This window comes from Halyomorpha halys, unplaced genomic scaffold, assembly GCF_000696795.3.
Source record: "Halyomorpha halys isolate HHAL.00 unplaced genomic scaffold, Hhal_1.1 Scaffold664.1, whole genome shotgun sequence".
Lineage (NCBI taxonomy): Eukaryota > Metazoa > Arthropoda > Insecta > Hemiptera > Pentatomidae > Halyomorpha > Halyomorpha halys.
In genome coordinates this window covers 590979-618704 of record NW_027115162.1, presented here as the reverse complement: position 1 = coordinate 618704, position 27726 = coordinate 590979, and the positions used below count along the sequence as shown (strand labels likewise).

Here is a 27726-nt window from a genome sequence, read left to right as displayed (position 1 = left end):
GAAATCAGTATGTAAGTGAAGGAAATTTGTTATAAAAGTAATTAAAAGGAGCTGTTTGAAGGAATCCTTGAGAATGACCTGAGAGGTCGAAACGTCGGATGTTAAAAAAGAATAAAGTTGAGAGAAAAGAGATCAAAATTAGTTTGTTATTTTTCTCCGATGTTTCGGCCTTCAGGCCAATATCAAAGAGACACTTAAAGTATCAATATTATTTACTTACAACTCATTCACACATAACACTATGTTTTGTTGAATTGAAATTATTAAATATTTACTACTGCTGTAATAAGAATATACTTGGGCAATTAGCCTGTAATAGGAAAAAGAAATTTTATTTAGTTAGACTAATCAATTGTAAAGTTATGTTAGAAGAAATATAGTGTTATTCGTCAGTGAATATTTTAGGTGTCTCCTTAATAATGGTCTGAGGGCTGAAACTTAAAAAATTTACAAAGTTAAGAGATAAAGATAAAGGATATTTGTACGTCGAAAAACTTTATATATTATTCACTAAATTTGAAATTTATAATAGTCTCAATATGTCCAATATGGTCAAAATATGTTAGTCTCAAAAAATGATGAATAGTTTTCAGTATCAAAATAATATGTGGTTTAAAATATTGAAAATTGAAATTTTCATTTTTTTACTGAATGTTGTGGGGTTTAATGAAATATATAAGTATATAATTAATTAAATAACCTATTTACAAATAAAAGTAATTAAAATTTTAATTATCTGACATAATGGTTGGAATTTTTCAATATAATATATTTAAAGATGTGAAGTTAAAGAACTACTAAAATTCAAGAAGGGACGATTTTAATTTAAATTTTTGAATTATTTCATCAATGAATGGTAATGATCGGTCCCTTTTGCAGTAGGATGTCGTTATTAAGTGAAGATGAAAACGATCCTGTAATGGCATTGTCTTATTGGAATAAATTTAATTTCGAGTTGATTTTATTCCAATTGCTTTATAGGACCTTGCCCAGCATTATTCATGAAGAATATATAGTTGGGTCCTCGAGAGAACTATTAATTCAGCAAGTAAACGTTGGATAATTAGTTGATTTAATCACACTGGTCAGCTAATTAAAGCATGTTTGACTGATTAAAGCAAAATACTGAATTGTGGGACAGCTCTGTGAAGGGCCGATACCAATTATAGAAACAATAAATTCCATATTCATTGAAATGCTAATGCAGTTATCTCATCTCGGATGCTGGAACAGTATGCTCTGCCAATCCAAGCTCCCGGATGAGAGAGAGCGTATTCTTCCAAGTTTTTCTTTGTTCTACCTTGCGGAACTTTACTTTATTCTATCTCCTGAGTAATTTTGTCGCCTTCGAATTATATCACTACGTAATCAAAATAGATCTGCTCCAATAGTTAAATCTTTTATGGTTATTCCGAATGATAAATTTATTTGAATTATATTTTCCTTTTCTGTACAAATATGGGAGAAAATACTAGTTGTCTCTATATATTGGACTTCCATTAATCGAAAATCTGTATATATGGATCAGTGGTTCCGGACCTGTGGTCTGCCAGAACATTGAAATGGGCCGCGGGAGGGCTCAGCACCGTATATTTTTTTGAAGATTTATATTTAGAACTTTTTAATTAATTATCTTTCTTAATGTCTGATAACTAGCTGATTTTTTTTTACAGGTAATTGCACAATAAAGTGACCCGAAATGCACTTATATCTTTTTATATATTTTTTTGTGATGGGGACCGACCCCCCTACGACCCTTAGTCGGGGGTGGAGGTGGGCCGTACCGTATTTGGCTCGATTTCCGGTTTAGTGGTCCACACACTTCTTAGGGTTAGGAAACACTGGTGTAGATTGTTATGTATTTTAATAGAGGCTCAAGGCTGAACTTCAGACACTTCCCTTTTGTAATGAAACTTGCTTGGTCTTAATTCTGTTGAATGTTTTTTGTTTTTTTTGGTTATGAAGGCGATGATTAAAATCATTCAGTTCTTTTACAGCGCACTTAACTCAGGAATTTCCCATTGAAAGATATATTTGTAGGATTCTCATAAAAAATGAAATTACTTTATGATTTTATGTTGGTAATTCTTTTTTATCTAACACTTTCTAAAGCGTAATTCGTCAAAATATGCAAACGATAATTTGTGGTTTAAATGACTGAATGTTGAATTTTTTTACTGATTAATAATAATGTTCAATTATATATATGTAAACAGTGCGCACATATTTCCATATATTTTTTTCAATATTAAATATAAACTGCTGAACAATGTCAGAAACCATAAAGAATTGGTTCATTACCTTTTGATTGATTTTAGGAATAAGTGAAGGATTAGGAATTTATTTTATGGATTAATACTTCAGCCCATACTCCGGATAAGTTTATTACTTATTTAATTTTTTTTTTACGCCCCACAAAAAAAAGATATGATCTGCAATATAAAAGTAATTCGTATCTAAAAACAAAATTATATTCATTATGGAAAGTAAATTTTATTTCATTTATTTATCATGATTTCGTGTTGGAGACTGGTTGTAATTATAATAAAGTATATCCATTTAGCTTCAAAGTTACAGGTTATTCTGTCCATATCTATAAATAAATATAGTCAATTTAATGTTATTTCTTATAAATATTCTTATATATGAATATTTGTATAGGGGAAAAAAGACTTCAGTGGTTGAATAGCCCAAAATAATTATAAATAAATATTAATGTTTTTATTTCCAAATTTTCTTATACAACTTTATATTAACTTTTATTTTAGACACTATATTGTTTTTAATAATGTCATGTAAATAAGGTGAATTGACTATGTTAATTTAGATATGGGTAGAATTATTGTAACATTTACAGTGTTTAAGGTGAAGCTGTGAAATTAAGATTATGGTAGAACTGTAATACAAATTTAATACAATATTATAGAGGCTATGATTAGAAGCGGTTTTGTATAAAGATAATAACATAAGAAATTGAATAAGAAATATGAACAAATAAAACTGAAAATACCATAGTGTTTTGGAAGCAATGTTTTATAACAAAAAAATGAAGTAAAATTCCTTTTGCACTTTTTTTTTTTAATTGACTACGCTTATTTGTTGTTCACATCGTTGAACCTTAAAACTGTAAAAGTTCAAAACATAGCTTCGAAGCGTCCTAGATTAAGTTACTCCATAGATGATTATGGCAGGAAACCATTCAGAAAAAATAAATTAATAACCCAGAAATCCCTCCCTATCTATGTGACAGAGTTTGATGCTAAAACGTTCCAAATTCAGTTTTTACGCACTTAAAAAAATTAAACACTACCGTAAAAGGACAATACGCAATGTATATCTAAGATCGTGTCACACTATAGATTTTCATTAAATATTATTATTATATGTTTTAGAAATTTTAAAGATTTATATTGAGAATAAATACTTATTAAGGGTATGGTCCTTTTCTTTTCTTAATGAGGCTAGAAGCTTAATGTGAAGCTTGAGCATTTTAAAATATGCATTAGAAGCTTCTTTCTGTGAAGTAATAAATGTTTTATCTTATTCTTAACCTTTCGTTTTTCTCGGTATTCTTATTCAGGACTAAGGGAGATGGGATCATTTTGATTTTTTTTTACTTCCAGCCAAATGATAATGACACAGGAAATGAATTTCATTCCAATATACAGTAGTGAGATTAGATGGGTGTTTTATTCTAGCTTCTATAAGAATATATTTTTCCAGTTGAAATAAGACTTGTTAAGAATTAATTTAAATGTTAAAAATATGTTTATTACATTAACATCAAAATTACTTCATTAACTACTATTTTTTACTTATTTTATTTACTCATTATTTATTTCAAAACTTTTAGTGTTCTTTAATCCCTACAGAGGGAGTAAAAAAATCGCTTGACCGGGGAAAGGTGTACCTGACCGATGGTGGAGCATGCCAAGTCCTTATTAAGAACTTTGCTGAAAAAAAAATTAAAAATGTTGCATTACAATGTTTATGTTGTTGTACAAAAGATTATTATGAGAAGATTTCCTGTATGTTTATTATAGCAGGGTTTTTGTTCCTTTCATTCCTAATCTGTTAGCATTCGATGTTGGGGAATCTCAGTGCAGCAACCATCATTAAAGCAAGCAATTTATTATAAGCGCGGAGTTAAAAATTATTCCCCTTAAAATTTTAGGGATGGGGCACTAACAAATAATATAAACTCCTTATAGGACTCTATATTTGTTTTATCTTTTTATTTTTTTTTTAAACTATAAAATAATATATAAAAAAGTCTATAAAATAATATAATAAAATATTCTAGGTGGTGTTTTACTGTACTGAGAAAATTAATTGGGATCTAGCGGGTTTTAACTCGAACATTTTAGGTTTAACCCTCCTTAGTATTGATATCATAAAATAATATAAAATTATTCCAAGAAGTGAAAATAAAGTTTTCTTTATGGAGCTCTCACCCTCTGAGTGACCCAATGATTTATTAGGCTTTTATTGGTTTCAAAACTATTTATAAATTTATAGTGAATCTTTGATTCTGATAGTTATTGCCTATCCAATTCCGGAACTACTTTTTACTGTTAAATTTTATACTTCGTTATTTCATTGAGTATGTTTTGCGCATTATTCTTTAAATAACTTCTCTTAGTCACCACCCTCGGATATTTCTAGCCTTCATATACATAGGTCGGTGAGTCACAGTAGAATGGTTTTTAATTTAAGGTAAGAAGTAAATTATCATATTAATGCATTAAAAAAAAACAAATGTTTATTCATCTATCTACAATTAAAATTAAAATACTGATGTGAAGAAATTTATTTTAACACTTTACCGTTAAAGAATATGTAAAAATCATAGTCCAGTAAAATATTACATACATACATACATAAAATATACATACATTCTTTATAAAAAATGGGAATTAATTGTAAATTATTTTTAATTTATTCATTATTTAATAAAAATTATACATTTATTTCTATATTAATAACTTTATGAACAAATAACAAAACGTCCAGGAACTTTTCAGATAAGTGCCTATCTCACAGCATTTCTTATCACGGTTTTATCCCGCTGGTACAGTCACGTATAGAGCGAGACCCTCTGCAACTAATGGCTTTCAGACCATTTTCCTATATATATTACCTCTGCCTTATCCTTTTCGGGGCGGTTCAGTTAATGTCTGCCTTAGGTTTATTTGATAAATGGATAATTCCAACATCATCACTGATATTACTATCCTTATGTTTTTTAAAAATAATTTTATTATTATGTATTTTGATGCTTGAATTAATGTAGATAATGTTTAAAAGATAAGGAATAAGTTAAATTATTGTAAATATTAGTTTCCTTACATGCCTACTAGTGCGAATTTAAAACATCAATGCGAAAACATATTTTTATAACCAGATAAAGGGGATAGTACTGCTTTATAACAGAATATATTTCTCTTCAGTTTGTTTTATTGTTTTGTAATTTATTTTTAATTTTTTAAAATATTGCTGTGCTTTGTATTGATAATGTATCCCATTCTCGTGAAATTTTAAGCATGACAGATTTAGAGAATGTTGAGCAAGGTTGCAAAATGTATTCATCTACTTATTAGGATTTATTTACTAATAAGTTTATTCAGTTTTAATTAATTTTTTTTCCATTCTCTCTTATTCGATTTGTATCATTATTTAAGGCCATTTATTTTTTATTTATTTTTATGTATTATTTAGAGGAAACTTCTTCCTTAAACACGATTAGGTTGTTTTATTAATACAAAAAATTAATCGATTTTTAGTTTGTGAGAGGATAACAGAGTATTGCCAGGCTTTTTTTTTTTTTCTGAACTCAAATCAAATGAGTATTCATTTCATTTTGTTGAATGCTTAATCTTTTACTAGTACTTACTTTTATATTTGGAATATTAAATATTTTTATATTCATACACGTATTTTACTGAACTGTCACTCGGCATTGCTCCCAAGGGTGACACCCAGTTTTTTTAGTTGACATTTAAGGCCTGATTACAACTGCAGTTGTTGCAAATATAGATTTCAGAAGTATCATTTCACATTCATTTCATCTAGAATATACCCATCCACTGCAAATTTCGCATCGAAATCATGACTTTTTTTATTCTAAATTTTCTGTAGAGAAGATGAAAGGGATCCTCGGCAACCTTAAATATCTGTTTTAAATTGAGTTTTTCCAAAATTCCGAGGATGAAATCCATCCTATCATCCAATCCGGGATTGGACACTACCTAACCCACCACGACAAGCTCTATATTTTGAACCCTGATCCGAAAACCATGGCGATTAAATAATGTTTGGTGTTCAAAAGTAGTAGAAGTTAATTTAAATAATATTTTTACCAACATATTTCTCCTAGATCTATAACACGAATTCGCTGATTTTATGATAAATTAAATGATGACATTTCTAACACTGTTGTGCTGTTAGAAGCTCGCCACCTGCTTGGATCTGATTAGAATTCCTCCCGCTATGCAGTAGTACTATGCAGCGCTCGTTCTCCCTTTCAGGAGATTAGAATTAGCGGTGTGCGGTATTACCCCACCGGACTATAGTATATAAAGATGATTGAGAATATATATTGTTTCCCCTAACAAAGAAACAATAATTGATAAACAAGAATGGAAATATATTTCCTTACTATATACCCATGTCTATTTTCTATATAATAGTTTAAAGTTGTGTATGCAAGATTTATTGCTATTTTTTTTTTTTTTTTTTTTTTTTTATATGGAAGTATTTAGTTTTTAAAAATATACTTAATATTCTTCTCTAATGATTTTTTGAAAGTTTTGACTAAACATTTTTTCCTGAGTTTTATGATTTCATTCAAAAAAAGATTCCAAAAATTTTCCTTGTATTTAATTCAGTATATTTTTTGGATGGAGATGGGGGAATGACAATATTAAACAATTACTGCTGCTAATAATTGATAGATAATTTTTGGTAAATAAAAAAAAAAATGAATCTTAGATATATCCTATATTTTGTGTAGCTCTAATCGATTTAAACTGAAAATTTTTGGGTAAGAAATTTTGACAAATAAAAAAAATAAAAAAATATTTTTGTTAAAGTTCCTTCTAAACATTTGCTCTGTGACTGAACTATATACAAACCGGCCTTAACGCATGCCATTTAGACTAGACAAGACAAGAGAGGTTTAGAAACGATTAATCACTTTTGTGTACATTGCTTTATATGACGCAGCAACCCCTGATTAGTCATTCCATCTAGACATCTCTAATCCTGAATAATCTTGGCATCTTGTGCAATAGCACATTTACTATTCCTTTTTAGTGACTCTAATGATCGGGGAACAGTTGATGCCGAAAATAGGTTTCTTATAGGATTTTAATCATTCTAAGGAAAAAATATAACCATTTTTGTTATTAGTTGAAGACCGATAAGAACTTGATTATTTGTCTGTAGTATGACAAATAGACACTGTTACCCTGTGGTTGAGTAAGTGGTGAGGTAATATCTTATGATCATAGGTGCCATACCTTCATCTTCTAGTGAAGTTTTGTCTAAGCTAGTTTTATCTATTCATGCCTACTGTGTTTGTATTAATATAAGGCGTTTAAGATTTTTTATATATTTGCTTATGAAAAATAATATTATTAGTACTTAGTAGTTACAGTAATAGGAGTTACGTAGAAGTACCATACTTCTACTATCTTTTTAGAGTATTTTATTAGTACTTAGTAGTTACAGTAATAACAGTTACATAGCAGTACCATACTTCTATCCTTTTAGAGTATTTTATAAGTACTTAGTAGTTACAGTAATAACAGTTATATAGTAGTACCATACTTCTTCTATCCTTTTAGAGTATTTTATTATTATTCTAGTTTGTTTATTTGACTTACTCTGTTAAAACAGCTAATGTATTGATATAAATAAAACGGTTGGATGTATTAAGATGTTTTCTTAAGTTACAGGGTGGAGAAAGAAACTCCCCAGAACTATTTCATAGGGGCATCATAATTCTCTCGGTCGGCTTGGTCCTGACACGCGATAATAGAATCAGCTGTATATGAAAACTTCAAACTAGAGAAACATCTGTACCCTTCTCCTTGCATTGCACAAATGGTACACTTGAAGTTAAATAATAGTCTAAAAAAAAGAATTATGTGGCGCGCGCACAACTTTTACTTACAATAAATTTTTTATTTTAAATAACAAATATCAACTTTGTCCCTGCCAATAATACAATATTTTAACTAATGATAACCAAGCCTTGTAGATATGAATGCGATCCGAAAAAATTGGGCGTTCTCGACATTTTCAAATTCGAACTCAATTTTTCCATTTTTCTCCTTTGATTATGTATCAAGTTCTTTGATATTTTGTATTTATCCACTGTTTCTTATCGCTAACAATGGGAATAGGACATTTATGACATTACTTATAAAAACGTAAGGTGCATAATTATTTCAAACGAACAAAATTAAGTATACTTTAAAGGAAGGTATTTTGATTATGCATCATTTAAGCTCTGTTAGATTATTTCAATGAGAATAAGACCTCTTTGATATTAAAGATCACTTAATTATACATTGATTTACCGAGTTCAATAAAAATAGATAGAGCCATTTTTGAAAAAATCCTTAAAAAAAAGTGTAAAATCGATTCAGTAAAGTTACATTTCCGATTGTCTGATGTTAGCGAAAAAAATACAGTAATATCCCGATGGATACATGTATAAATATGTATTTTCAGTTAGAATGACATTTCATTTTTGAGTTAGGCTATTCAATCTTGGGCTTTCACAATTTTGGGCTATTTGGAATCGCCGTCGAACCGTGTATTTTCATCGAAATTTGGCACGATCGTCAATTTTCACCTTACTATTTATTCCATAAATTGGTAAGTGAAAGCAATAATATTGTGTCATAAATAACCTTAATTTTACTATTACTGCTATATTTTGATTTGCAATTATTGAGCGATATAGATATGAATTATTGACATTTTCCTTAGAGGAAAAGAAGTGTAGAAGCTTGGTAAGGAAAGCAGATACGAAGCATAGGATCCGAGGGCAATGTTTATGTAGATGAGATTTGGCTTTTGTAGAGGCTAGAATATTTATACCCCGAAAGGCAGCCATTACAGCTACCCTATAGCAGAGAGGGTTCTACATATTTGTTCCCAAGGCCCTATCTCAACCCTGTTTATTGTCTCAATCGTCCGTCGGCTACCCGCATCCACCTTTATTGCCGGCTTTAGCTCTCCTTTTGGGGGGTTTACTGTATTTCTCGAGATCTCTCCTTCTGAGCTCTTCTACCAACTTTCTTGGCGGATTAATTCAAAAAAGCTATGCTTCACACTATGATTTGTTTGGCTTAAGACAAAACAATTCAAGCATGCGAGCATAATATAAATGAGAAAAAAATAAACAATTATATTTCTATCATATTGTACTACGAAAGTATCAATTGCCATTTTCAGCTTGATTAGAAATATTTCTTAAGTAAATATTCAAATTTTAAATTTAGGTTTGCTCTCATTATATAAAAGCTCATGCACAGTACTGCTTATTTTGGTAGTGACACAATTTGAAATAAAGAAAAAATGTTTTGATATTATATGGTTTAGGATGTATTCCAATGATAGCACCATAGATTAGAGTTACAGTCTTTGCTATAGGGCCTTTGCAGACTGTTTCAAAATAAATAAACTTATCACTAAAAAAGAAGCCCAGTCTAACGAATAAATTAAATACAAAATAAAATAAACTTTTATTTTTACGTTTTGCCACATAGCAGCACTAAATAAAAATTGTTAAAATGAAGACAAAGGGGCACAGCTCAAAATTGCTTACATAAGAAATTTTAATTGTTGAACTCCTTTCAATCCAAAGAGCATACAGGCCTCAAATATCAAGCTAAACCGAATAGTATCTCCAAAAATACACCTTCGTGAATTCTTTTTGCGCTTCTAATGAAAAAAAAAATGATATAGTTTAACTGCAGTTTGCCTCAACAAAGTCTTTGCGAAAAACCCACCTTTCTGTAATACGCTCTGTATGGCCATTTTCTTATACTATGTGCATTTTAATGCGATGCGCATTATGAATTTTGGCAGATGCTAACTATAAACATGGGAGGAACATACAGTCTTGATCTGGTATCTATCATAGACTTACAGTGTGGAAAGAAAATTGTTTGGATTTTATTTTGTTTTTGATGTATTGATAAGATAGTACTGGAGACTGAAGACTTTCTGCACCGAGGTCTCTGTAGACTGTCCCAACGTTAGTTTAGTTGTTGTTACTCAACAGTAAGCACTACTCCAAGATTCCTCGGCTTCCCACAACTCGAAAGGTTTTGAAAAAATCTTTTATATTTATGAAGACAAATTTTAAACTTTTATGAACAGCAAGGATGACTATGTGATCCTCATTCTGCAGATGCATCACATTTTTTCTTTATATGAAAAACAGATACAAATACTAAAAAAAATAGAAAAGTCAACATTGATGTGAAAAAAAAAATAATGTGACATTTTTAAAGAAATCGATATAGAACTTCTCCTGCATTTTATGTTATTACATGTAATCTTCCAAAACATATTTTTAGAGTTGCACCTGTTGCATTCATGCAGTGTGATGCTGTATCATATGAAATTCGTAATCAATATGTATAACGATTATACTTGATTTGTACATTTGACACAAAGGTGTTTGTCCCTTTCTCCATCTGCCATTTAGCGTCGGGTTCTAAGCTTCCCTTTCTCCTGCCCCAGCTTGGGAGCATGTTCCAAGTAGGCAACACCTTGTCCCCTCTTTCTTGTTCTCTTGTCTTAGGGGCGCGCTTTAATAAACTTCCATAGTCGTAAAATATCAAAAAGTCTTCAGAAGTCGTCGAATCACTTCATCTGGTTTTAGACTTGCTTGGCATCAACCCCCTATTCATTTTTGGTTTAAATACCGGTTTTATGCGATAGGTTATTCATTTGAGGTGAAGTTGTGTGAGTCATGTACGTGACCTAGATCTGATTTCCCCATGAGCGTGTATAGACTTATTGCCTTGCAAATATGATGATATAATAGTATTCTTAGTTCTTATACAATTAATTAATTCGAGAACAAACACATTACTAGGACAGGTAAAAAAAAATCACCGTCTGACAAAGACTAACCTAATAAATATAGCACGTCTCTCCAAGATATTTAAATATGTTGATGTGAGATGTGTTTTCTGTGGTTTGGACATATGTGACCTTATCTTGGTCTGGCTAGACGGGGCCATAAATAGTAGAATGTTGATTGCTCAATTATGTAACAGTATTTGAGAATGTTTAAGGAACCTTTCAGTTGTTTTTATGTTTTTTATCATTCAATGTCAATATAGATCCATAACATCATGCACTTTTAAATTTCCAGTATATTAAAATTGTAGCTATTATTTTATTTTACGTTTAGTTCAACCTTTTAAAGAATTCTGTATCAGTGATTCCCGAATGTTCGTTAAATGCTGTCGTGAGAGCGGCAGTAGTCCCAGAAGTGGAGGGCAGATCGACAGGCAATCTGTTGACTGGGACAGAACCAGTTCGTTAGTGGGCCCTATATTGGCGGCAGCACCAGTCTGTTCTCTCGGCTATATATCTGTCTCTTCTAGTTTATTGCTCTTCCCAATAGATTGGGATTTTACAATTCGGGAAATCCTGATTTCGTTAAAAAAATTCCTATTTCGATTTTTTTCTATTTCTATTGAGGTTCGTTTGAGTTGATATTATCTACCTTTATAAATATAGGCTGATTACAAACATTCAAAGATGTGTATATTCAAGGTCATTATTTTCTTCTGAACAACACAACAGATTTACAGCACACTAATAAAGGCGAAGACAAACTAACTTTGGAGTTTTATATAGCTTGCAACCACGTTAAAGTTCACTTCAGAAGCTTTATTGTTACTATAAGGACCATTTAAACCATTTGCAGTCTTAAGACCGCCCTATCCCTATTAATCTTAAAAATGGGAGGAAAAGATTGTCGCGGGTCCGGTCAGTAACAATATACAGGGCTGAAAACAAAAAATGAGGTAACAAACATAATATAGTGAACAAAAAAATGACAGTATTACAAGAAATCAAGATAATATAATACAAGAAGATAAATATAATAATTTATGTGGGAATTTATACAAAAAAAAAATATTTCAAAGAGAAAAAAAATTAAAAAATCAAACAGAGCTCTTTTCTAATAATGAAAAAAAATTGAAATTAATTATGAGATTTGTGCGAAATTAAAAATATGTGATACAATGGAATACATGAAATTATATGAACATGAAAATGCTTTTCATGGAATCTTTGTTGGGTCCGTAATGAAGGCCTGAAATTCAGGTCGAAACGTTTGCACAAATAAATACGTTTTGGGTATTTGCTGACCACACCCCCCGACAATCTTCTCATGCAAATATATAGGTTGAAATATGAGAATATTATATCACATATTTTTTTTTACTTCTCGTTATGCTAATTTTAATTTTTTCATTATTTACATTTCATTATTTTTTTATATATACAGTTTTACATGTGCAATATTATATTTATCTTAATGTAGTATCATTTGTTATGTTTTTTTTTTTTGATAGATTTATTTATTGATAGATTTTACAATCTACCACACAGTTGTGGGCAATAGGTAATAGTGATGAATGATCTCATTCATACTAAAATTTAAAAAGAATATATATAAAAAAATAAAATAAAAAAAAATCTCTTAAAATATATACAAACAAAAGAATAGACAAGATGAACATCAAACTATCTGTATGAAAAATAAATAAATAAAATAACATAATGATAAAATAATATATACAATATTTACACAATCGACCTGAGGATCCTTGAGCCCACTCTATTCCCCACGTGTGAGGGGTAGAGCAGAGCTCAAAAGATCCCAGCGCATCCCTCTCGCCGCATCACTGGTAATGAGCCAGTGGAGGTTGAGCAAGAGCGCTAAAGTTATCTTCTTAATAATTTTTATTCAATACTATATGATTAGTTGTATTTTTCTTTATTTTCATTTTTTTTCGTTACCTTTTGGTTGTTATTTCGGTTTTTGTTTACAACCCTGATGAAGGCCGTGAATTTAGGCCGAAACGTGGCCACACATGAAATAAGGTTTCCTTATTTTTGTTTATTATATATGACTGCACCTCTGATTTATTTCTTCACCCTGATTCTTCGGTGAACCATAAACACTTTATTGTTAATTTTAATTATATTATTTTCTGATATTCTCTGTGTTTATATATTTCGTCTGCCTATACATCAGGTTTTATATTTGCCGAAATATCTTATGTCACTTCTGTCATCGCCTGGGGCACCACTGTAAAAGTACACCAACTTTTGTTAAGACTGTTTCTAATAGACGAAATGACTCATGAAACCTGATCGATTCGATAGGGAATGCCCTCATAATGTATTGAATGGCTTTGTTCTGAAATTTAGTAATTGTAGACTGTAAAGTGATATTTTTATATTATTTATAAACTCTGAATTAGAAGGTGTTTATTGAATTCTATTCTTTATTGATTAACTAATTACCCAGTAATCATTGCGTTTCAACGTTTTTAAATAATTGATTAGAATGATTATTTAACAGAAAGAATTCCTAATTCCAGTTGATAGATTGTTTGCAATAATTTATTTAAATGCTAAAAAAGATAAGCTTACAAGGATTGTAGTTTTGTCTTATTTAACTCATTGGTAGGTGATTTTTATTTTGAATATGGAAACATTCATGTCTGCTACAACTCTTTAGATGCCGGAAGCTTCTATTTACTTAGGATCACGCTTTTTGTGTTGTATAGAAATTCGGAAAGGAAAATACAAAATATGTTAAGAGAAAATATTTTGGACGATCAGTGTCGTAGGCTCTGATGGAATGTTATAATACTATTTAATATTAACTGTTTTCAATTTATTGTAAAATGTCGCAAATTTAATGCGTTCCAAGCATCATCTAATAAGTTTGTTCAGTTGTAACATTGGCAATACCTATTATTAATATTGTTAAAATTGGAGGATGTATAATAATACAAAATACAACACTTAGCGTTTTTGTTATTAATATGAAGGATATCTTTATTAAATAAATACATTATATTCAACAATTAGTTGTATCTTAAATATATAGTAATAATCTTAATAATATTACGTGTAATTAATAATATATCTTCTATTTTAGTAAAAAGACATGTCTTTCATTAAAAACACAAAATCTACCTGTAGCTTTTCCTGTAGCTGTCATTAAAAATTCTCTCTATTTATTTAACTTAAGGTATGATTGTGGAAGTTATATAACTATTTATTGTATCATTTTGGTCATTTAATCTTTATTCTATCTTCACAATATTTAATTGATTAAGAATGATTATAGAAATTAATTAAGTTTTAGTTAGAAATTATTAACTAAAAATAAATTACAAGGCTGATTCTGTTATTCCTTTAGTATGATAACAATTTATTAATAACAATTTTGAATTACATTACTTGTTTTTAATTATTAATCTTCTAGTTTTGTATTTTTCTCGAAGGAATAACCTATCTTTTCCTGTCTATAAATATGTCTAATTAATAATCCTCTTTTATTTAACTTGGTGCATAATCGTGGAATCATTGTATTTATCTAGTATCTATATATTATAACTACAGATAAAATAAAAAATAATTAAAAACAAAGAGTAAACATTGAATACAACAAATAATTAAGAAAAAGATGTACCGAAAATAAAACTTAATTAACCTAATTTCAGTCTTAAAAAAACTTAATAATTGAAAAATTCATAGATGCTATTATATACGTGAAAGTAATTTAAAATATTCAGAGTAACTCAAATATAAAACAAGTTTCTTATTATCTTGGTAGTTTAATAAAGTTAAACTTAATATAACGTTTGTGTGTTTATTAGTTATTTAAACATTATTAACTAAATATCAATTACAGCTGGGCTTGCTAAATTATTGCAATAAGTGTACATTTAAGTTAGGAAAAACACACTAAAAAAAAAACGGGAATTCAATTTCCTTAATCTCAATGTTATTTATTAATTGTTTGTATAGGATTACAAAAACCTTCATGAACGAACAATCAAAATGATAGATAGTGGTACTTGAACACTGAACTCAATCTTAAACAAAGGCGCTGTTAAAATGTTTAACCAAGAATTGTTTATTCTTTTGCTAACCCCTTACTACCTTTTGAAGCGTATGCAAGCTCAATAAATTATGAAAAACTAATCAATAACGAATTTTGTGTTTAGTTTTGGTCATAAATTTACCATTATAGTCTAAGATATTTTTTCATTATTATATATTCATGGAGAAATACCTTTAATAAATTCCAGAATTATCATTTTTTTTTTCTCTGTCCTCATAAGCTATTCTGTTTCAGGAATGGTCAAAAGGTATTAAAAACCTTGGGTTCAGCAGCTGAGAGAAGAATGAATCTGACCATCTATCTGCTGGCTGCTTTTGTACACCTCTCCTCGTTCAATCAAGGTAACTTAGTAGCTATTATATGTTTATTAAATTTTAATTATTTATTTACCTCTGTTACCTAAAAGCATTCAGAGTGGATTGACCTAGTAAGAAGTACAATAACAAAAAAAAAAATGTGAAGTACAAGTTATGTACAAGATAAGTAAGATAAAAAAAACAAACTAAATAAACAAACTGGTGTAAGTTTCAAGTATATAAAAGTAGTAAAATAATACCACTTAAAATAGAAATAGCTAAAAATACAATTTATAAAAATATTTTTAGTAGGAAATTAAGAAACATAGAAAATATATTTAAAAAAATAAATTATAGGTAATAAACATTTTTGTAATTAAAAAAATAGAAAAAGAAAAAAAAATACAAAATAACGGAAAATCTCTTGATGAACCTGAAATATATTGAAACATTTTAAAAATACTGAAATATTAAACTAATGGATAATCTCTATGCAGACATATAAATCTTCGAAATAAACACTTAGTGATAAATAAAAAAAAATTATTACAATAATGTTTTTTCTTACTTTTTTTAAGATTTATAAAAAATATAAAAACATCGTTTATATATTTTGATGCTTGTTAAAATAGCATTAATATGTTATTTATAGGTTAAAGAAATCACATATTTGACTTAAGAATGTAAATCTCTGAATATATTAGTGTATTAATTGTTTATATATATAAATATACATTAGGCTTTAAGACATTAATAGATGGATTAACCCTTTGGTGTCGTAATTATATAATTTAATATTTAAATTTATGTTACTAAAAAATTCTTTCCCTGCTCACTTCTACATCCAATGTTTCCCCTCCAGGCATTGAGGTAATAGATATCCGTTACGCTGAGGGTTATGTAATATACAGGTTATCAAAGTCTTAATAAAAACTAATCCTATTAGTTTCGATTTTTTTTCCTGAAATGGATACTTATTTTACATATTGCTCTGCAATAAATATTGAAACCCATTATTTTTTTATTTATCGGATATATGATTTTTCCCGTCATAATTTAATTATATTATTTATTTCGGTATGAGTTAAAATATTTCCTTTCATCGTATGTGCCACACCTATGTTGAATTAGCTATGCTCTACCGGAAAGAAGTTTTTGCTGGTGCGGATGAGAAGAAACGGGAGTGCCTCGGCCTGTGAGAGATGTATATCTTCTTTTTCTTATTTTTTACCCTTGACCTGGATTCTACGTTTGTTGTTTTTCTAACCTTCATTTAGTGTCTTCTATGAATTATGCTATAGTAGTGACTGAATCAGTTTTGTCATAATATGTTATTATAATATGGTTGGGAAATTAATGTTTGGATATAAATCATATTAGTGGATCAATAAATAGATAATACTCTAAAGATTACCAGTGTAAATAATTGATAAATGTTACACATGCATATACATAGATATATTTGTTACTGGTATAAGTGAGGGGAGTGGAGGGACTTTTCCGGCATGCATGTTTATTTCTCCTTCTTACCAACCAACGAAAATATCTACCAAAAGTTAGTTATCTAGCTACCCAAGAGTGTCAAGATTCGTTTCTTGGTATCACTATAAAGTATATTCCATTTCGAAATTGCTTATCTCGAATTTAGAATGGTACGCATCGCTGAACTAATGAAACTGCACCCTGTAAATATTATTGAAGTTATCGCATTGCGGCGTATAAGATAAGCTAGTAAGGCTGTGGAACTTAGTGATGAACAGATCAATAAAATATTAATAAACTCTGAACTGACGGATAAACGTCCGAGGGGTAGACCGAAATGTAGATGGGAGGATTGCGTTGAAACTGATTTAATAAATTTGAGTTTGGAGGAGTGTCACTGGGCAGGTCTTTGTAGAGAACGGTAAACCTTTATTATTACTACATAATATTAAAGCGTTCATAAATTGATTGAGACCCCCTTTTTCGAGAGTTTTGAATTTAGTTATTTGACCGTGGATAAATTATATATCTTTTTCTATTAAAAATTCAAGAATTAAATGAGCTGGATAAGAACTGAGGTAGATGACTTCACTACCAGAAGAAACTTCATTCAACATAACTGAATTATATGAGAAGATGGTTAGGGGTTGCGGTCAAAATATAACACAAATAAGTTATTTCAACAAAGATATGTTAAATAAGGGTTTCTCCTAGAAAATCTAAGGTTTTTAGGTATTAGCTGAAAGTTTGTGGTGACCTACAATTGTTAATTTATCCGTACAGTTTTAGAAGTTTCGTATTCTTTAGTTCTTATCATAAAAATGATTAAAATATCGGAATTATTCCACCACATAGGATGCTGTAATAGAATATTTGTAAAATTATGGTATTATTTCATTGAAGAAAGGGATACATGTCATGGGAGAATGGAGATAATATGTGCACTTAATCTGTAAAGGTATGATGGTAAACTTAGGTGGAAAAGTAATGTTTTGAAGGTACATTTTTAGTTATTTAAACTATTTTTAAAAATATAATAAGTAAATATAATATAAGTAAGTAAATATAATGTAAGTAAGTAAATCGACAAGAACTGCAAATCATGTTTTACAGTTTTTTTCTGTCATTACCGTTGAAGAATTTATCTATATATAACATCATTTAATTTTTTTTTTAGAATTAAATGCTGTCCAGTAACACTTTGAGTAAAACCCCAGAATAAAATTCTTGTCCAGCTTTCCTTTCCCCCGATTTGTAATGTAAATAGTTAGCTGTAGGGATGGGAAGGGCAAATGTTTGCCCTTGGGCAGTGGGACGGTTTCAAAATTTACAAGGAAGGGCAGTGACTGAATCCTACCGTTCCTTTTACTCAATCTTTTCCTGGTTTGCCTTTTCATAAACTTATCACCCCGTCTCGCAAAAATATATGGAATTAGGTAAAAAAGTAATAATTATAAGCTTACTTATAAAAAAATCTGGTGTAGTAAGTAAAAAACTTATACTTACATGCCCAAATTATGTGTAGAATAGTAGGTTTATGTTAATGTGTTTTTTTCGATAAAAAGAATCTTCAGACTAGGAAAGGTGAAAAATATGAATAAAGAAGATTTTTTTATTTTTTATTCCTTCCGAAAATACAACTTTTTAACAATAGATTACAAAGCCGTTGTTCTAATGGGGTAGATCTATAAGGATAGGGATAATCTCGGCTTTTTCCGCTCGAATCAGATGTCTCTTGTGTTGTATTTGTATTATATCAGATGTGTATTTTTTCCTTTTTTTCTCCTTCAGTTATTTATAAGATTCGTTTATATTTTATATCTATGCGTTGTTTATTTCTGCTAACAGTGAGAAGTCGATTTTATAAAGTGACAGTTCTGATTGACCGATTTTATCGAGAAAAAAAATATTCTTTCATTTTCATGCCGTTTTTCAATTTCAGGCGCTTTTTAAATATTGATCGATTAAACTATCTTTATTAAAGTCTCTTCTTCCCGTTATGTTTCAAAAGTGATATAGGGCCGTCGCTCTCCAGGGGTTTTGCGGGGCGGGTCCGGCGGGGAAGGATTGCCTTTTTTTGTGTTATTATCTCCTCTTGTGAGATTGTGACATGTCGTACATCGACCAACCTACAAGCTATAATTGTCTGTTTGAAAACTCAGTTAAGTAAGACTACCATGGAGGGCGGGAGTGGAGGGTTTGATGCCGTTTATCAATTTCAGGCGCTTTTTAAATAATGCTCTATCTTATCCTTAAATACACGATTTCGGTTTCGTACAACTTTTCATTTTGGAGTTCTGGAGTCCAGAGACCATTTTGTGAAAAATGTTTTTCTTGGACTGGAAAACTAAAACTTGTATTACCGCCGAAAATTCAAATTAGAAATTTTTCAGGATCGCAATGCTACTTTCTATGTTTTTCATATACAGGCAAGTGAAAGTAAATCTTTATTATCGAATGTACCTGAGAAATAATAACAAACAAATCTTTTTATCTTAATCCTAAGTCAGGGTCTAATGAGCCTTAACATCAAGTTATGTTAATCCCACAGATACATTTATTGGATAAAAATCTATTAAAAAATAATAATCTTCTAAGGTTATAAATTTTATTACTTATTTATTGTCCAGAAAAAAAACAACATAATATTTATTAAAGAATAATTATGTTTCATGATGCAAGAAATGGGAGAAGCTTGAGGTACAAGATCTACAAAAGCTCAGAAAGACCCTTTCTTATTTAGAATTCGCTTTGGGAGGGACGAAAATATGTTATCGATGCTGGGCGAATTGCCAGGGTGACATTGCTCGACTTTTACCATCCTTTTGTTTTGCTCAAGCGCAGTTTCAAACTATAAATTTCAATAAATCATACACAAGAATGAAAAATGGCCGTGCCCGTTCACAAGTTCTTTTATATTTACTGTTTATTTATTTATTTATATCTGGTGTTTTTGTCCAACTAAGAAAAGGTTTGTAATGGATGTTGCAGCATGGCTTTTGTTTTGTTTTTTTAAGTGGATATATTGTTTTGTTCTTATTTTCTATTTTTTCTGCAACAAATTAAGTTTTTTGATATTATAAAATACATTTTCAGTTTGATTAGGATAAATAGATTTAACTGATTATTATTTTTCACATTTGAAGGTGAGAGCAAAAATTATGAAATTAAAAAAAAACTTTATAAGAAAGTTAAATTTTTTTCTGGTTAGTATAATATAGAATATGTGTGCTTTGTGTGAGTATTTCGTCATAAAAAAAAAATTTTTATCTGTAGTTTTTTTTTAATGTAAAACTTGTTCTTTCATAAATATTAATTTGTTCAATAATGATTGCGTTATTTTGGGCTATACCCTTGTAAAATTCATTCTACTTTGCTACTTATAACTTATAACTATGTTTTTCATTTCGGTTAAATTTTGGAACTAAAATAAAATACAGATTGATTAATTTTATAGCAATATACGTTTGTATCATCGAGTCGTTGTTTATTTATAATTTCTTATTTTGGTTATTAAAAGATTATAAAAGAAAGATAATACAAGTAGATCTGCTCTCAAATTTTCCTGAAATTTACGTGTGCAGTTAAAAGATTACATAATTATAACCATGATGTAGTGGATTTAGGATTATCACCTTATATACTCCATTGTTCGAAATATTTCTTAGTTTATTTTTTGGGCATTTGTGAAGGGGCCAGCTCCCCTCCCCCCTAGAAGTAAAAAAATTATTAATTTAATAAAAATTAATTTTTAATACTAATTTTGATAACCAATGCACTAGGATAATTTTATATAATTTTCTTAAAAATTTTGTTTATTTGCCTTTTCCTTACTGAAGTGTCACAAATTAGATTGACTGCTCCCTCTCTCCTAGTTTTGATCCTAGGCACGCCCTTCTCTACAAACTATGTTTGAAAAGTTATGTTTCTTAAAGTATTTGTTAATTTTATGTTATTTTTTAAAGTATGGAAATTTTTTTAAGCTAATGCATATGCCGGTTTTGTTTTTTTTACTAAGAAATAGTGTTAAGTACGTTGAATATTTTAAACTTTAAAAACGACTTAATTAACAATTATTTTACTACATATTTTTGAGGTATAGCTTAAAAAAAAAACCGCCTCAAGAACTATGTCTTACTGACTTGGGTTTAAAAAGTTTCTATTTGTTGACTTCTGTTCTTGTAAATTATCATTGTAAATCTTTGCTTCACGTTTACAATAGGTATTAATTTTAATAATTAAGAGTAAATATAAGATCCTAGCAGATCAATAAAGATGTGTGGTAACTCTAAAGTTTGATCTCATTAAGTTGATGGACTTAATATTAAGTCCATTAACTTAATGAGGTTAAACTCCAACGATGAAGGAGTAACTAAGTGCATTAGAATTTTGGTGTTGGTCGTAACTCCGGCTTGTTCCAAGTTTTTATTTCCGGAAGTTATTATCGATCACTTCAGTCATAAAGCCTAAGTCATAAACCAGTGCCATTAAACGTTAATTGACAGGCGCTGAGGTTCTAGCAGTAATCGATATTTGTAGAAAGAAAAAGAAACACCAGATTCTATCTAATAGTATTTATGATTAGGGTTAGTTCTTATACATGTTTCATAAAACTTATGTTTATGGTTATGAGTTGGAGTATTACTTTTCCCAAGTTTGAGACTCTGGATAATTTTCTTCAATTGTGATTTACTGCGAGGGCCTTGATTTCACTTCTTAAAACTGTCGTAAATCCTGGAGCAAGTGCCATCAAGCCCTTTCATAACGTTGGAATTCTACTGCGTCTTAAAAAGTAATTGAACTTTCAGTTTCTCCTATGAGTTATAAAAGGAGTATAAAGTTAGCTAAATTGTAAGTATAAGTTCTTCGAGTTTCTCATCTGCATTACATATCAGCCATGGTATTATTACAAACCGTTAGATTATACTGACCTTCTCTAATATATAAATTAGAAGATTTATTCATAACAAAAATTTTTAAAAAAAATAAAGGTTTTAGCGCAGTCATCTATTTTATACTTGCTCTCAATACCTTTGTGGCTTAAAGAGATGTTCTGGGATTCCGGAGTCCTGCCTTGTCACCTATATGCGGGTGGCAAGGCCTGGTTCAGGATTCTGTTGGCTGAATGTAAATATCGTATAATTATGTTCTAGATACTTTATTTTGTTTTTGATTTCATTAATTTATTTTAATGTCCTTTACCACAGTTGTTATTTATTTACATTTGTTTATTTGAGATGTGTATGTATTATTTTATCATTGTTTTTATATATTTTTTTTTTTATATTGAATAAGTATAATCATTGCCCTGGAGGGGTGGTAGATTGTATTATTTCAATAAAATAATTTTTATAAAAATAGGATAAAAGCAGTAGTTATTAACATGCCAACCTTTGTTTTATTATATTAAGAGTTTGGTGTCAAACAACCGTTTTAAATTTCAAAGGTTTTAGTTTAGCTTATAGCTGGCGCCAATTTTGAAACGGCTGTTGGCACCAAACTCTTAATATTTAAAAAAAAAAAAGTTGTCTTGTCATTAATTGGTACATGTCAATAACTGGTGAACTTACCTAACTGAAGGTAATGAAATATTTAAAAAAATTGCAGATGTGTATATGTCAAATTATATAATTAGAACTGGTAGTTTCGTCCTAAACATTAATCTTAAAATAATCAAGACTTTTAATATAATCATTTATTTTTATTTTTTTTTTTTTTTTACTCATTTTTCCTCTTTCTTCCATTTCCATTGGTCTTTCGTTCTCTCAGAGTGCAATGCTTTTCTTTCTTTAGTCCATTTTAAACCTTTATTTCTTTTAATATTGATTTTTTAAGTTTTTGTTTTGGATAATCTCCCAAACTTTCTATATTGAATATTTTTTCAGAATTTATTTCTTGGTTCGGGAACGATGTGTTTGAAGGATATGTTCCTGTGTTTTCTGTGCTATCTAAAATATTCAGTCGATATCTTCAGAAATAACCTAATAAATAATGCTATTCAGCTTGGACTGATTCTATTCCTATTTACACATGATTATATCCGTCCTTTTCTCTATGTATATTCTTTTCAATATAGTCCTGTATTTCCGTCCGAGTTATTTGTAAAAGAAGCCTTACTCCTAAACACTTTCTGTAATCGAGTTTGGTATGTTCTAAATAGACAATAAGATTTTAATACGTTTAAGTCTGATGTTACCATTATTGGAAAAACATAGCATCAATGAAGATACTTACTTAAAATTTAAATATTATCATGAGCAAAATTCTTAGGGTTTTGTTAGATTTAGTATGAAAATTGTCTAAGTTTTTATTATCAGAAACTATTAATAATTTTGTATTAATAGGTTAGTAACTTAAATATTTTGTTAATTGTTAGTAAATTATACAGTATGATTTCAAAGGCTCTAATGATTTAAATTTCTACTGATTCTTTCTAATTTCTTATCATGTTTAGACGACATTGATTTTCAGCATCGTGCGGAGTAGGTGTATGTGATTGTACACACCACAGTGTATCCACCGTAAAATGAGCCAACCGTATCGGTTTCCGAATGGCATGATCCCAAATTTGCAATAGACGATAATCCCCAGTCAGAATGGATCCCCTCAATACCGCTAATCTGGATTATCTTTGCTCGGACTAAGTTGATTTGACAGGGTTGCTTGTTAGGAGATTGCAGGTCCGCATCCGATACTGCTAGTGTTGTGGGATAGGGTCGAGAAATTCATCTTTTCCACTAGGATTTCGGTTGTTAACTATGTTGTAGATTTCATTTTATATGAAAGTATTCGATATCAATTAATCTAATAAATATTTCAAGGTGCTCAGAAACGCACATACTGTTGTAATATATTTCTGTACTTACAATACCGTACTTTTGGCTTTATAAATGACATTATTAATAATATAAATGTATTAATAAATAGCTTTTAGGTCCATCTAATAAACAAAGGGTTATGAAACATTAAACTGATTTGGAATATTTGACATCAAACCTTTATTTTTATCCTAATTTTGGTCATTTCGGACATCACTGTTAGGCAAAAATTAGCTATACTTAGAACTGATTGCTAACATCGCCAAGAATACGAGATTTATTGATCAATGTTTCATTCATGAATAAGGGTTGTGTCCATGAAAATTTCAGCCATAGCTAATTTTAGCCCATCTCTGCCTGGCATTAGGAAGTTTATTCTACATTAGGAAGTAGAAAGGATAATTTTTCATTTCTTGGGGCTGAGATGAAAGTCAACCAGCCTAATCCGGGCTCGAACAGGCGCCCCTGCAACTACGAGTTAGCTAAGTTGATGAATTAACTCTCCTGTCTACAGTGGTCTCTTTTTTGTATTACTTAAAGTATATTGATGCAATTTTGCACCAATATGTTCTTTTTTTTAAATTTTGTTAAACTTGACGCAATTTAGTCAGGCAAATGATACTCGAATTGTCCAAATAGTTATTCATAAATGACCAAGGGTCCCAGAATAAAGATAGATTTTTCATTTAAAAAAAAGCACTTGCGACTTTCTCATTTTTGACATATATCAATAGTTTAACTGCTACTCCAAGAACAGTGTATTGTATTCGTACCGTACCGTGTATTCGCTCATCTTTACGTCCCTCTCTTCCCAGGTCATCTTCTATCCTCACTATCATTTTTGCACACAAGGATCCCCACCTCCATCTTGCTGATAAAGTAATTGTAGAAGAAGCACTAAAAGAAGATAAGTCTGTACATCATAATGTATGTTATGCCATAGTAGTCTGTATCACCGTTCTACTATACTAACTTATACTTGCCATACTAGTACTTTGTTACTCTGCATTGATGATTGAATTCGTTAAATCTTGTTAAGAAAAACGATAAATTGATTGGAGAAGATTGTCGGGGGGGTGGAGTCAGTAAAGAACAACATAAATAAACAAAAAAATATTTATTTATGCTGACGTTTCGAACTGAGTTTCATCAGGGCTATAGAACAAAAGAGATAACACCAACATTTAGAGCAACATAAAATTGAAAAGAAATTGTATACAAAAAAATTTGGAATTATACAAAATATTGAATTGAATAAAAAATTGATAATTGAGTAATAAAAAATAATTGCTTGATAATCATGGAATTAGATGGTCAGGTCGAAACCTCGGCATATATAAATATTTTTTGTTTATTTATGTTGTTCTTTGCTGACCGCACCCCCCGACCACCTTCTCCAATCAGTAATCTACGGTCAACTATCTACACCTCATCAAAAACGATAAATGTTTGTTAAGACTGATAATAGATTTGAGGAGAAGATGGTTGGGGGTGCGGTCAATGAAAAACACAAATAACTTATACAACACAAATACTTATTTGTGTTTTTCATTGACCGCACCCCCAACCATCTTCTCCTCATTCATCATCCACGGTCAACTATCTCTCATAATGATAATAGATTTGATTTAACTCATATTGCTCTAATAATAGGTGTTTTCCTGATATAACGAACGTTGTATCTATTCTTGCGGTACAATGGCTGTAAGGTCCAACAGTAGCCAATATATCAGAGCGAGGGGGGGGGGGGGGTTATCTCACCACGAGGCTGATATTGTGGTTCCTGACGTGTGCCCATTGATCCACACGGCTCTCCTGTAATTGCATCTCCGACCAGCCACTCTCGCTCCATTCATTATTGAACCTCGCCCAATTATTGTATTTATCAGGTTTATCTTAGCTGGATCATGTTTAAAATTAGTCCAATTTCATTAGTATATTCCATGATAATCAGAAATAAGGATTATCATTTCCCTATCATGTCCTTAAATTATTATGTCGTTGTAATTATCTATGTAGGTTCGAATTTGGAAATCCTGAGATTTTTTCATAGAGGTTTCACTCAACTAGAGAAGATAAGATTAACAACAACTTAAAACAAATAGTATTCGTTTTATGAAAATATAATAATAAATCTACAACTAACGAATTTAGTGACTAAAGTATGCTACTTGGGATTTTTGCCAATGTGCTATTATTCCAGCATCTTTTTTTATGTCTCCTTTTCAAGAAATATGAGAGCCTGGAAGTACATTGGTACATTGTACAATTAAAGAAAATAATTTAGTGTCTCTAAATGAGATAATTTTCCACTAACCAGAGGCCTATCATGGTTATTGAGTTTTTTTGTATTTTCTTTCCAATTTGTCTATTAAAAACGTCATGCAGAACGGTTCTGTATGTATTGGTACCAAGTCACACTACCATATCCGGAAATCGGAGGGCCGATATAAATAAAGATTCTTATTTTCATATCAAGTTCTTATGAAATTATTGTGACTGCGAAAAAATAGATTCAAATACCGAAATTGTAAGGTTTTTTTTAAAGCAGATCAGTTCAGCAGATAACATTAAAAAGGAATTGACTGACCAAAATATCCTAGGATTTTTGCCAATGTTCAATTATTTCTATGTCTCTTTTCCATGAACTTCCGGAGAGCTACTAAGCCATTAATTGCCATGGTTATTGGTTATATATATGCTTAATTGGTTCTTTAAAACTTCATGCATGATTGTGTATATATATGTCCCAAGTCATAGAGCCATAACAGGAAATGGTCGGCCGGATAGAGTAGCTTTCAGTTGCTGCTCTTTCCGGCCAACCATACATCGGATAGTGTCGATAGTTTAAACCTCTTGAGAATTAAATTTTCCAATCCTTTGTATTCTTTTAGGAATAAGTTTGAATTGGTTAAATCAGCTGTGACAGGTAGAGAATCCTCACTTAAGTCTCAGAATTGCCAAAATGTAGTAACAGCTAAGCACATAATTGAGGAATGTTTTAAGAACATGCGAGAAATATAATGTTTCTTATTATCTTAGTACCTATCTTGTTTAGAGATCATCAGAATTACATCTTCAAAATTATTAATTTCATAAGAGTGAAAGGCAATTAATAGTAAACTTCTATACATTTATTCTTGATGACATCATTATATCATTTGATACCTGATCTTAAAGGCTAAAAATAAAAAAAAATAAATAAAGTTAATGTATCAATATAACTAATCATTAAAACGGTGCTACTGAACTTCCTATAGTAAATCGAAAACCAATAACTTGATCCTTAAACTTAAAGCTTGTAATGACTACTCGAAGCAAGTAGAAGAGCGAAGGGTTCCTCTTGGAAGAACCCATTTACTATTGACATAAGAATAATAAATGGACCAATGGAACGCCACGGCTTAGTGGAATAGGGCAGTTAAATTTGTTTTCTGTCTCTCGGTGTTGGATCGATGGAAAGCCATTCTTCTTCTCTAGGCTTTTAAAAATCATTACCTAACATTATTACTAAGGAAAAAAAAACTTCCATCAAGCTATGTTTTTATTATTAGTTAAAACAAAAAAAAAAACTAGCTCTAAGGCCATAAAAACCGGAATAGGATTGTATTCAGAAGACGATCAGGTTGGCAGTAAAAAATGTAGTGTAATACCATTACGATGACGTTTCGTCATAGTTTTGAAGGTGACTTCAAGAGTACATAGAGGAGATAGAGCAAAACTGATAATCTACTAAACAGATAGAATGGAAGTTTCAAGGAGATAAAAAAAAGAAACACTTAGAGTAATTTAAGAGCAATCAAACAGTGTAGTTTGAAAAAATAGTAATAACAAAAAAGTGGGGAAGGTACCCCTTTTAAGTCAGCGTTATTCCAGCATTTTAATTTGTACTTCAATTTAAAATCAAATATTACAAGGTGATCACTAAAATATTATA

General features: G+C 30.0%; 1 protein-coding gene across 1 annotated transcript in view; it reads left to right on the top strand.

The window, feature by feature from the left end:
• Positions 1–27726, top strand: part of dtn (transmembrane protein 132C dtn) — a 208266-nt gene that overhangs the window by 65090 nt on the left and 115450 nt on the right. The window contains exon 2 of the mRNA XM_067052267.1: positions 15428–15534. Coding sequence (XP_066908368.1) covers positions 15477–15534 — 58 coding nt within the window. The 5' untranslated portion in view covers positions 15428–15476. The remainder of the gene's footprint in view (positions 1–15427; positions 15535–27726) is intronic.